Source organism: Selaginella moellendorffii, unplaced genomic scaffold (genome assembly GCF_000143415.4).
Source record: "Selaginella moellendorffii unplaced genomic scaffold, v1.0 SELMOscaffold_88, whole genome shotgun sequence".
NCBI classification, from domain to species: Eukaryota; Viridiplantae; Streptophyta; class Lycopodiopsida; order Selaginellales; family Selaginellaceae; genus Selaginella; species Selaginella moellendorffii.
Window position 1 is genome coordinate 343,823 of NW_003314349.1, and position 11,473 is coordinate 355,295.

An 11,473-nucleotide genomic window follows, 5' to 3' on the forward strand; every position below is an offset into this window, starting at 1 on the left:
ACCATTGATAAGAATATGTCTAAGAATATGTCTAAGAATAAATACACTCATGTCCAAACACAAATGTGATTTTTTATTTATAGAGATTAGAAACTGTGATGATAATAAATATTGATGTGGTATATTTTTGTAACCACTTATTAAAGAAAAAAGCAAAAACATTACACTTACCAGTATTTTTTGGTGTGATACTTTCTTGTCTATGAATGTTGAAAATCATAATTAATTCTCCAAGTTATGTGGATTATAGTTTCTAAAAAATAAGTTGAAAGTAATTTTGACAAACATGAAAGTAAATTTCAAAAGCATAAATACAATCATAGCATAGAAGAGTAGAAGTTTAGAATTGAACATAATTATATTGAATGTTTTTAGTTTTAGTGGCTAATCACCTAATTTCTATTTTTAATAGATTTAAAAACTAGTAATTATCAATTTATAGGAACAATCATTTATAATGATTGTTGGGTACATATAATTGTTGGGTTGGTTATATGATTCGTTACACAACCACTCTATAATTCATATATGGATGCCTCACTATCATACTATGCAAAAAGATTATACATCTCTTACTTTATTTCCAAAAAATATATATTGAAAGTAATAAACTTTACAATGGCAAAATAAACAAATGGGGCCCCTCAATCTATGGTGATTGTTTCCACCTTCTCCTCTGATGGACACGTTGATCGTGCCGGATTTGCAACACCACTTTGCGGGGCTGGACGGGTCAGCCCAGATTCCAGTGTTTTGGTTTGCTTCAGCACCATCAGCGATAGCGTATGCTCGCTCTCCGACAATCTGTGCAAGACAATGCAGCAGTGGAGCATCAATCTCCTCATCCTAGTGCTGTTTAGTAGTTTGGGATGCTCAATCCCCGGCTCAGTGAGGCCCAGAAATTCCAACTCTCCTGGGTGCTCGAGCAGCTCTTCCTCCAGCATTGCCTGGACGAGAGGCTGGAGTGCCCGGATCGCGGTTCCCGGATCTTCGTCAACTATCTCGTCGAGGTTCTCAAGCTAGCGACGACAGCGGTGGTTGGAGAGGGAGGAGATTTGGAGTCAGAGTCACAGTAGCAGCAGCACCACCAGTGAGAAGATCTCAAGGTCACCAGATTTCTCCTTTAATATTTATTTTGCCTCTTTATGTAAAGAGTTTAAGCTTCTTAATCTTCATAATTAATCATCTTGACTAGCTACATGGCACTCTTCCATGATGCTACTTGGATATCTAAATCCTCCATAACAAGTGGAAGATATATTATATTTTACTATTGTATTTTAAATTTTTTACATGCTAGGTCTTAGTCTAACAATAGTCACCACTGTGCATATTCAACGCTCACAAGTAAAACAATTTTTATTTCAAGCTCAAAAAATATATGGGGTGTCACCGACAAATACGCATGTATGTAATAATTGATTCAAATAAATTTTTAAATATATGCATGAATATATTTGGGATATTTTAAACAAATAAAAATGCAAACAATCACGGTTTGTGTCACTGTTCGTGTATACAGGAGCTAAAAATCTTTGTTTGACAATGTTTGCCTTTCCTAGTCCTCTCTCTCTCTCTCTGCAAGTTGGTAAAGTTGGATTGGATCCTACCTAGTGTGTGTCAAGATAGTCGATACACGTCCATGGGTGTGACGACGCTCCTCGTCTCCGGACTGATTGGAACTTGCGGCTTCGCTAACCATTTGTACAGCGCCGTGCCCCTGTAAAGAAACGCATGATCGTCGCCACCGCTTCTAGAGCTGCTGCTCTGGATCACCGCCACCACGTCGAGGCTCACCTTGCCACTGGATTGGAGCAGCAATGGCTCCAGAGTGATGGAGCAAACCGGCGACGCCATCAATCTCCGCTGCTCCTGGGCGATGGCCGACCCTACAAGATCTTCGTCCCTGTCCCTCGTGAGAGCGACGAGCACCGCCCTTCTCACCGACGCTGGCATCGCCGCTACGTACATGTGATCGATCCCAAACTCCTGGCAGAGAATTCTCGCGGCCTTGAGATCTTCTCGCTGCTGCTGCTGCTGTGACTCCGACTCCAAATCTCCTCCCTCCCCAGCCACTGCTGCCGTTGATCTGGAAGCTAGACCCTTGAGAACCTCGACGAGATACGTGACGAGGATCCGGGAGCCGCGATCCGGGCACGCCAGCGCGATCAATCCCTTCATCAGCCTCTCGTCCAGCCAGTGCTGGAGGAAGAGCTGCTCGAGCGCCCGGGTGATGGCGGACAAGAGCTGGAATTGCTGGGCCTCGCTGAGCCGGGGATTGAGCATCACCATCCCGCTAAACAGCACCTGGACGAGCAGATTGATGCTCCACTGCCGCATTGTCTTGCACAGATTGTCGGAGAGAGAGCGCACGCTATCGCTGATGGTGCTGAAGCAAAGCTTCCCCAGCCAAAACACTGGAATCTGGGCTGACCCGTCCAGCACCGCAAAGTGGTGTTGCAAATCCACGCCCACCAGCGGTGCGATCACTGTGTCGATTGAGGAAAAGGCGACATTCCAGCACGCCCTGTAGTGTGAGTGTGATCCGGCATCCATATCCACTCAAGAGAAAAGGAATATAAAAAGAGAGAGATAACCTAACCACCTATGGCCCCCTGGCGATTGCAACCATTTCTTCCCGGTGGCGATCCCATTGGCAGCGATTTCCCAGCGGCGCCGCGCTCATCGCCTCCGCTCCTCCTCCTCCACGCCGCCGCCGCGCCGCCACCTCTCCATTCCAATGTGACCCCTTCGCTAGCCCTAGTCATTTGGATGAGAACAGAACCACGTGGCGCCGCCGCATTGGCCTGCGGCGTCAACACAACGCGTCCACTTTCCATTGGCCCGCCATAGATCAAATTTCTGCCTAGTGGCGGGAGCGCGCATCCAACGGCGGAGATTCAACTGGGCCCCGATTGGCGCGCGAAACAGTTGACGGCGGGGATTGGATTAATGCCACAGATCCAACCGCTGTCGTTTGCCCTTCTTGTTCTTTGTTTGTCCTTCGTCCTCCTCTCGCCCTCTCTTTCGCCGCGCGCAACCTCAAGATAGAATTCCCAGGCCCTTCATCGTTTTCGTCAGCTCCTCCAGATTCAATGGCTTGGTCAGGTACGCGTCCATTCCAACCCCTTTGCACTTTTGCTCGTCGCTGGCCATGGCGTGCGCCGTGAGGGCAATTATGGGAACTCGACAAGCGCTACCACTGTTTTCGCTGGCTTTGCTGCTCAATCCACCCTCCAATTCGCGTATGCGAGCCGTCGCGGCATAGCCATCCATGACAGGCATCTGCAAATCCACCAGTAGATCAGAGAAAAAAATCGCGACAAAGAGATGGATAGATAGATTCCACCGCAATCCAGTCCAGGAGCAAACAAACTGAGAAAAACAGAGGATTTTTTCCATACCTGACAATCCATGAGAACTAGATCCATTCTCCGCTTTTGCTGCACTGGATCGGGACTGCATGGATCATCTGCCAAGCTCGCAGCGATGGAGCTGACAGCCTCCTCGCCATTGGCAGCGAGCTCCACGATCGCTCCCTCTCGCTCCAGCATCGCTTTGGTCACCTTTTGGAGCAGCACCGTGTCCTCCACCACCAGGATTCGCAGCTCCGCCAAGCTCCCACTTCTCCCCTTCCCAGCGTCACCATCCTCGCTCTCATCCACATCGCCGCCACTCCGCCGCCGCTCCTCCGCCAGCCCACGCTGTTGCTGGTGCTGATCCAGCGACAGCCTGGAGAGCTCCTGCGCCGATCCACTCCGGCTCCGCGAAGAAAAGGAGGATCTTTTCTCGCAGCTCGGCCTCTTGGCGTTGCTCCACCGCTGCTGCTCCGCCACCAAGTGCTCAAAGTGCTGCCCCTGGAGCTCCTCCACCAGCGCCGCCAGCCGCGAGCTATGGACGGGCTTGTGGACGATGAGATCGCTCCGGCTGTGGAGCGTCTGCCACACGAGATTGGTCGTGTCGGCCGAGAAGATCCAGCTTATGTGCACGCACTTGCCACTCCCTCGCGAGCTCCGGACGAGCTCGTCCAGCTCCATCCGGAACTTGGTGGTGATGGAGGCATTCCCTTCTGGGAAGAGCGCCGTATCCAGCATCGCCAGGCACACCACGCTCCTCCCTCGCGGCGAAGGCGATGATCTCGCGTTGCTCTCGGTGGTGATATCCAGTGACGAGTCCGCGGAGCAAACGCTCGTTCGATCCGCGAGAGCTCGCTCCAGGCTCGGGATGATGCTCTGCCACTGCGAGACCTCGCAGACCTGTGCTGCTCCTTTGTTTTGCATCCACAGGGATACAAACTTCCGGCCAAGCTCGCCCGCCATCGCCAAAACCACCTGGAGGTTCTGTCCCTCGAGTCCGTCAACCCGGGCAGCGTTTTCCAAGAGCTGGCTCTCTTCTCCGAAAGATTGCTGGTGCGAGCCGTTGCGACGCAAGCCCGAGTGTGTAGTCTGGATATCCCTGCTCGACGCCTTCTGGAAGAGGAGATTAAACTTGAAGAGCGTTCCTGGGCCGTCTTTGTTGGCGACTTTGATCTGGCCTCCCATCATATGCACCTGGGAAGAAAGAAAAACGAGATTTTTATGCGAGGATCGATCGAAGAACTTGATGTTGGCTTACCAGGGAGCGAACGATCGCTAGGCCCAGCCCGGTTCCTCCATACGTGCAGTGGACTTTGGAGCTCCCCTGGACAAAGTTTCGAAACACTGCCTCGCGTCGCGACTGCGGGATTCCTTGTCCGGTGTCGTCCACTTCGAACTCGAACTCGAGAGTGTCACTGCTGCTGCCCTGTGATCGAGCCGGGATCTGCGAGGACCTGTTGCTACTGCTGCTGCTAGTCCTCAAGCAGCTGACGAAAGTTTTCTGGAACCAGCGGCCGGACCGCCGGCTCGCGCTCGCCACCCAGCTCTGCGAGGAGGATTGCTTGGGAAAAGCTCGGAGAATCACGTAGCCGCGGCTCGTGAACTTGACACCGTTGCTGAGGAGATCGCACAGGAGCTGCTTCACTCGTCCAGCGTCGCCTCGCACCCACCGCACTAGCTCGATGCTGTCGTCCGGCAGCTCCAGCACCACTTCGATGCCTTTCTTGGCCCCTACCACCGCGAAGATGTCCACTGCCTCCTCCAAGACTTTGATGAGGTCGAAGTCCGCCACCTCCAGCTCCAGCTTGCCAACCTCGGCCTTGCTCATGTCTAGAATCGAGTTTAGAATCCCTGCGAGAAGAATAAAACGATTTTTCTCGTCATCCAAGCTTGAGAAGGAGATGATCTCTCACCTAGAAGAGTTGTAGCGCAAGTTTTCATTTGTAGCATGTTGGACTCGAGCTCCACCGAGAGGCGCTCCTTGTGAGACAGGCACAGATCGATCAAGCCGATGATGGCAGCGAGAGGAGTCCGGAGGTCGTGGCTCATGTTGGCGAAGAAGAGCTTCTTGTGGTTGCTCCGTTTCTCGGCGAGCTTGGTGGCTTTCACCTGTGCGATGTAGGATTGCTCCACTCTCATGGAGATGCTCACTCCCTTTGTGAGCATCACCACGAGGCAGCACCCCATCAGCACCGTCGCGAGAGCAATGCCGAGGAAAATCATCCCCAGAGTGTGCAGCCGAGCGTCCAGTCCAATCTCCAAGCTCCTCACCGAGATGATCAACACGGCAACCTTTCAGCTCACGTAGAGTTAGCGAAGAAAAAAGAGAGAAAAGAACGCAAACAACGTAGAACTTTGAGAAAAGAGAAAGAGAAAAGCGCAATCAGCGAAGAACTTCGTCAAGAAAGGAGAAGAAAAACGATGGCTTACCAGATTTTGTCCAATGCTTGACAATGGCACCGTATTCACGTGATAGTGAACGCCATCCACCAAAACGTTCTCAAAGTGCCGAGGAGACGAAGCCAAGCTCGAGTTTACTCGATCCAAAAACGAAGATATCCTCGCCACCAGCGCGTCGCTCGAGTCCCTGGCGAGTGGAATCGTAAAGTTGGCTCGATCCACGTCCCCGACTGCGTAGCTCGATCCATATATCCCGACCAAGCGGCCATCGTCCGTCATGAGGAACATATGCTGCTGGAAAGCATCCACTTGACGCATCATGTTCTCGAAAGATCTCGTCACAAAAGCCACGCCGCTGGTTCTCGAGCTCGATCTCACGGCTTGCATTCCCAAGAGTGACAAACTCCCGGACGAGTCGGCCGTGATGTCCCAGAAGATCTTTCCACTCGTGTCGTTGAGAGCTGCCTGGTAGAGAGACGAGCGAGCGGTGTAGAACAGGCATGGCGATGGCGTCTGCGCTTGCTCGACCTTCCCCGTGACCGGATGAACTAGTTGGCGAAACCATCGAAAGGAGTCCCGCGAGACACACGACTTTCGGTGCGTGGAGTTCGAGTTTCCAGTGGACGAGAAGAAGTAGGCGTCGTCGCTCCTGCTGGAGTTCGAGTCGGCAAAGGCCATGAAAGAGAGATCCCGAGTGAAGAATCCGGCAGCGCTGCTGCCCGGCCTCATGAAGTAGCCAGTCCACAGCAAGCTCTTGAGCTGGAACGAGAGAAAGTTAGCAGGAAATCCATAGAACTCGCGATAGAACTCGTGAGCTTTCTTTCACTCGTACCTGAGGAGGGGAGGATGTCAAGCTCGCGTTGGACGCCGAGAGGAGGCGACAAAGAAGCGACACCGAAGTGGAAGTGTAGTTTAGAGCGAAATCCAGCGGCTTCTCGATGTCAAACGCAGCCTCGGTTCGCAAAGAAGCAACGAGAGGAGCGATGGATCGTCGAATCTGGCTCGAGGCAACGTACCACGCGCTCACGGTGAGTATAGTCACGAGCAACACCAGCATCACCTGGAAGAACACGAAGAACACGATTAGCTCTCTTCGATTCTTCCGTGTTTCGCGGGAACACGCCAAGAATCGCTACGAAACAAAGAGGACGACGAAAAGATAAAGACAAGAGAAAGTTGGCGTACCATGAGGGCGATGCGAGGGAAGAGCATGGGATCGCTCGCTACTTGCTGCCAATGCGATCGCTTCATCGCCCACTCGCGCAAGATCTCCAGAGAAAATCTTCTCAAAGGTGGCGGCGGCGGCGGTGGCGGCGGTGGCGGCCGGGGCGGCGATGGCGCTTCTTCGTTTCCATTTCCCTGGTTCTCTCGCGCGGCGCCGCTCTCCAGCCCATTCAAATCTGCCGAAAGATTCCCAGAGAAGTGGCTGGAGATCGTCGCGTTGATCGTGGAGAGGCGGGGACTATCCGGCGTGGAATCACTCTCGTAGAACTGGTGGCTGGAGCTGCTAATGCGAAGAACACCCATGGGATCGCCTCTCATGCCCAGCGAGCTACATTCCAAGCAGCGGGAGGCCATGGATTGGCACAAGCGTCCCCAGTAAGCATCCTCTTCTCCTCCCGCCGCCGGCTCGCCCATGGATCGATCGATCTCTCTTTCTCACAGCCGCCGCGGACCCATCATCTCCTTCCTCGATTCCTGCCTACCCACGATCGATCTAGCACCGATCCCCGCTGGGAATCCACCGCCCACCATCTCTCTTTCTCTCTTCTTCTTTGTTCTTCCTCGATCCCGCCCAAGAACGATATACTACCGATACCTCATGATCGGGGCGGCGTCGCCATCGCCATGAGGATCGCAGCTGTGCCCTCATCCGACAATCGATGGATGCGGCAGTGTTTATGGGATTTTCTTCCGAGAAATCCTGCCCAGATTCGATCTCTCTCTGATAATGCCATCGCCGTTTGAATCAAATGTTGTGCGTGAGCGATCGATCGATAGCTCGATCGATCACGCATACCACACTGCCGTGACAAATCCTCCTCTAGCCTTGCCTACTCTCTTTCTCACCCTCTTCCTTTCTCTTGCGCTTCTTCCGATTAACACGGATCAAGGCAGCAATCACAGCGCTCCACGATTGCTTCTTCCATGATCGCGGCTATGGTGTTGGGTGAATTCAATGGGTTGGTTTCCAGGAGATTTGATTTGGAATATGGCAAATTCAAAAAAAAAGGAAGAGAAACTCCCCACATTTAATGCCACACCACCATAGCCGAGCTTCTTCCAAGCAGCAGCCATAGCTCGTAAGTTCCGTTATAGTTCTTTTTTCGCGTTTCTTTTCTCCGCGCTCGATCAAGACTGTTTCAAGCTGCGCATTTATGAGATCCAAAGCGAGCGAATGAATCCTGGGAACGAAGTTACAGATGAGAACGACGATAGGAAAAGGAAAAAAAATGAGAGCTTGGAACATTACCAGCCATAGCTGCGTCGGTCAAGCTTAAACAAGCAATCGTGTCCCGTATCCGATCAGGATCTCTGAAAACGCTGCTGGTTTCATTTTTAATGCCGCGCCGCGCCTTCCAATTCAGATTCTTTCGGGCGATTCTTGCGGATGTTTTCTTGCTTCCCTCCCTGCATGGTTTTATTTCTATAATAGTTTGTGAGTCCCAGAGCACACGAGAGATCATACTCATAAAAAAAACTTACCTTTGTCCGAACATCGCGAGCTTCCAGCGATTATAAAAACATGCTTCGAATTGTTATTTGCGAGATCAAAGTAAGTCAAGCTGCTTCGCGGAGGTCAAATCTTCGAGACAAAGAGAAACTTACTCGCTTTAAACACTTCGTGGCTCTTTTAAACCTCTGCATCTCTCTGCAACATCCGGAGAAACATGTGAGCACACAGTCCACACAGAATCATCAGAGACATATCCTAGAGCTCCGTTCTAGCAACGAATACCTTCTTTTTTTCATACCTTTCAGCCAGTGTATGCGTGAAGCCGGCTATGGTGCTTCACAGTCTTCTCCTTGCCTTCATTCTCGCCGGCTTGTCATCGGCAACACGCAAAGACACCATCACTGTTACTGGAGTGGTCTTTTGCAAGAGATGTGTTCATGGCACTGCGGTTGGAACTCCATTACCAGGTAAGCGAAGCAAACACTTTCACTGTTTCTTTTCTCTATCTGCAAAGAGACTCTGCATGAGTAAGAAAGTCGCAAAAGAGAGAAGTACTTACATTCCAGTCGTAGAAAGTAGAAAGTTATGGCTTTGTCTCGTGGAATCCAGTTTTCCTCCAAAGTCTCCTGCTTAACTGATTTTCCTCTTCTTTTTCTTCTTTCTGCAACTTAGTGTCAGTAAAAGGTCCAACTTTGCGTGCTGAGTAAAGCCATACCTTGATCTGCTAACAGGTGTGGAAGTCTCACTCCAGTACACTGGAGATCCAGCGATTCTCGCATTGACAGACAGCAACGGAGTTTTCAAGCTGCCTGTGAAGAGCGCGTTCTTCGCAGATCCTGGTGGAAATGGCCGACAGCTCTTTGTCAAGATCGTCAGGCTCCCGGACTCCACTTGCCAGATACCAACGACCACCGAGAAAAACGCTGGGATCTTGTCCAAAGCAGCACGAAGAACAGGCATCTTCACGGTGGGAGCTTTTACTTTTCGGCAACAGAAGGCCCTGTGCTCGGAGCTGCCTCCATCGTTTTCCAACACCTCCATCATACCGCCACTTCCGCCAGCAATCTTCCCGTTTCCTCACCCTGGCTATGGCGGCGCTCCGCCGATTGGAAGCTCGCCTTTCCTCCCATTCTCTCCACCACCATACGAAGAACTCCCACCACCGCCAAACGCCGAGCCGCCGGAGATCGTCATTCCACCGCAACCAACATCTCCGCCACCACCGCATTCTCTTCCGCCGGCCCCTGTTCGTAGAAACAACGGGCCGCCGCCACCGCTACACGCTCTTCGTCCTCCTCTTCCACCGCCAGCCCCGCGGATGAAATCCCCTCACCCCTCACCGCCAGCTCCATATGTCCGAGACAAATCACCGCCACCGCTTCCAAAGCCGCCAGCTCGAAGCAAATCGCCACCCCGTCCAAAGCTCTCACCGCCGCCGCCAGCTCGAAACAAATCGCCACCACCGCTTCCAAAGCTCACACCTCCCCCTCCTCGAAACAAATCGCCACCGCCGCTTCCAAAGCTCTCTCCTCCGCTAGGACCACCAAAGCACGCTCCGCCTTCCAGGGCTCCCAGTCCTGGAAGAAAACCACTGCCATCGCCATCGCCATCGCCGACGCCGCCGCCATTTCCATCACCATCGCCGTCGCCACCGCGTAAAGAGAGCCCTAGAGCGCCATACCTTCCATCACCACCGGATTGCCAGCAAAAACCCTAATACCCGGGAAAGGGAAATTTTCAAATGATACTAACTTTCTAGCGATCTAGCATTTGGGTCTTCATGCAAGGATTCTTCTGGGATTTCATGCCCATAGTCAGTCAAAAGGGTCACGACAGAGAAGTATTTTTGCAAGGATTCTTCACGATGATCTTATACCATTGTTCTAGTCAGATTGTCTTCGAAAGAACCAAGGTAATTTTAATGTCATAGTCCAGCACAGTCAAACAGTCCAACACGAGGAAGCATGAAGTATTCCTCTGATTTCGGGCAACAAGGCCGACTCCGTGCCCGACAATACACTTACCATCAGGAACTAGCGCTCGTCTAACCCCCGTCAGGTATCCATCAGGGCAGCGGCCGAAGTTCTCCACGATGAAAACCTCGTCCCCAAAGCTCGTCATCACGCTCTGGTTCTTGCTCACGTATGGGACCCTGTGGACGAGATACTTAGGCCTCAAAAGCTGAGTTGCACGTAAGCGAGCATAGTTCCAGCCTCCAGCCCGGCAGCTTGTCCAGATAATCCAGCTTGGTGACAAGCATCCAGCATCCGCCAGATCCACACTCCCAGCGGCTGCACACTGTCGGGACTGGCAGCAGCGGTATCCTTAATGTTAGTTAAGGGTATCTTTCTTTTTTACGCAAATTAATCAAGGCTCATTTATTATATATAGAGAGCTTGCAAACACTGCTTAGTGTGAAAAGTATCTAAATACCAACTAAACTTTTATCTCTTATTGAAAAAAAAAGAGATAAAGCTTGATATCATACTTTAAATAGCATTTTCTATTAATTAAAATAAATCTTTTGAAATTAAGATTTTATTTGTTTTTAGCAAAACACTTAATATATATTTGATATAGTTCTATATAAAAAAAGTGAACATTTGACCTAATTTGGCAAAAATAATTGTAACTCCTCTAGAAAGTAAATTTCACTAATGTTTGAATAAAAAACTTATTAGGAACATGAGAAAAGATCAAAAAAATAAAAGGAGTTTGAGAAAGAGCCTTAACATTAGTTATAGAACTTCTGAGCTATAAATAACTTTAAAGTTATATATTTTAAGTTTCAGAATTTATCCAACAGTATAACTAATTAAGTTCTTCCAATTTAATATAATGATTACAATATAATCACCCTTTAGTAAAGTCTAATAACCATGCAAGTATGCATGAAACTTCTCAAAACCCTAAACCACTGCTATGCACTCTTTATTTATCATATTAGTTATAATGTATAATTGATGTATATAATAACATCAATACACCTTTAGAACTAATATTAGAAGAATCCACATGCAAGATGAAAAGTTAAGTATAG

General features: G+C 50.2%; 2 protein-coding genes across 2 annotated transcripts; one reads left to right on the forward strand and one right to left on the reverse strand.

Moving 5' to 3' along the window:
* Positions 1-1,482: 1,482 nt before the first annotated feature.
* On the reverse strand, positions 1,483-8,838 carry LOC9637578 (histidine kinase 1). The gene is made up of 10 exons (XM_024662229.1): positions 8,732-8,838; positions 8,463-8,628; positions 8,230-8,403; positions 6,942-8,161; positions 6,589-6,816; positions 5,787-6,515; positions 5,270-5,648; positions 4,615-5,207; positions 3,405-4,550; positions 1,483-3,285 (listed from the first exon to the last, which is right to left on the reverse strand). Exons 4-10 carry the CDS (start codon positions 7,392-7,394, stop codon positions 3,043-3,045), a joined length of 3,771 nt encoding a protein of 1,256 aa, XP_024517997.1. The 5' UTR covers positions 7,395-8,161; positions 8,230-8,403; positions 8,463-8,628; positions 8,732-8,838; the 3' UTR covers positions 1,483-3,042.
* Positions 8,738-10,279, forward strand: LOC9637579 (vegetative cell wall protein gp1). The gene is made up of 2 exons (XM_024662230.1): positions 8,738-8,900; positions 9,165-10,279. The coding sequence occupies exons 1-2, from the start codon at positions 8,762-8,764 to the stop codon at positions 10,148-10,150; spliced, it is 1,125 nt and encodes a 374-aa protein (XP_024517998.1). The 5' UTR covers positions 8,738-8,761; the 3' UTR covers positions 10,151-10,279.
* The last annotated feature ends 1,194 nt before the right edge of the window (positions 10,280-11,473 follow it).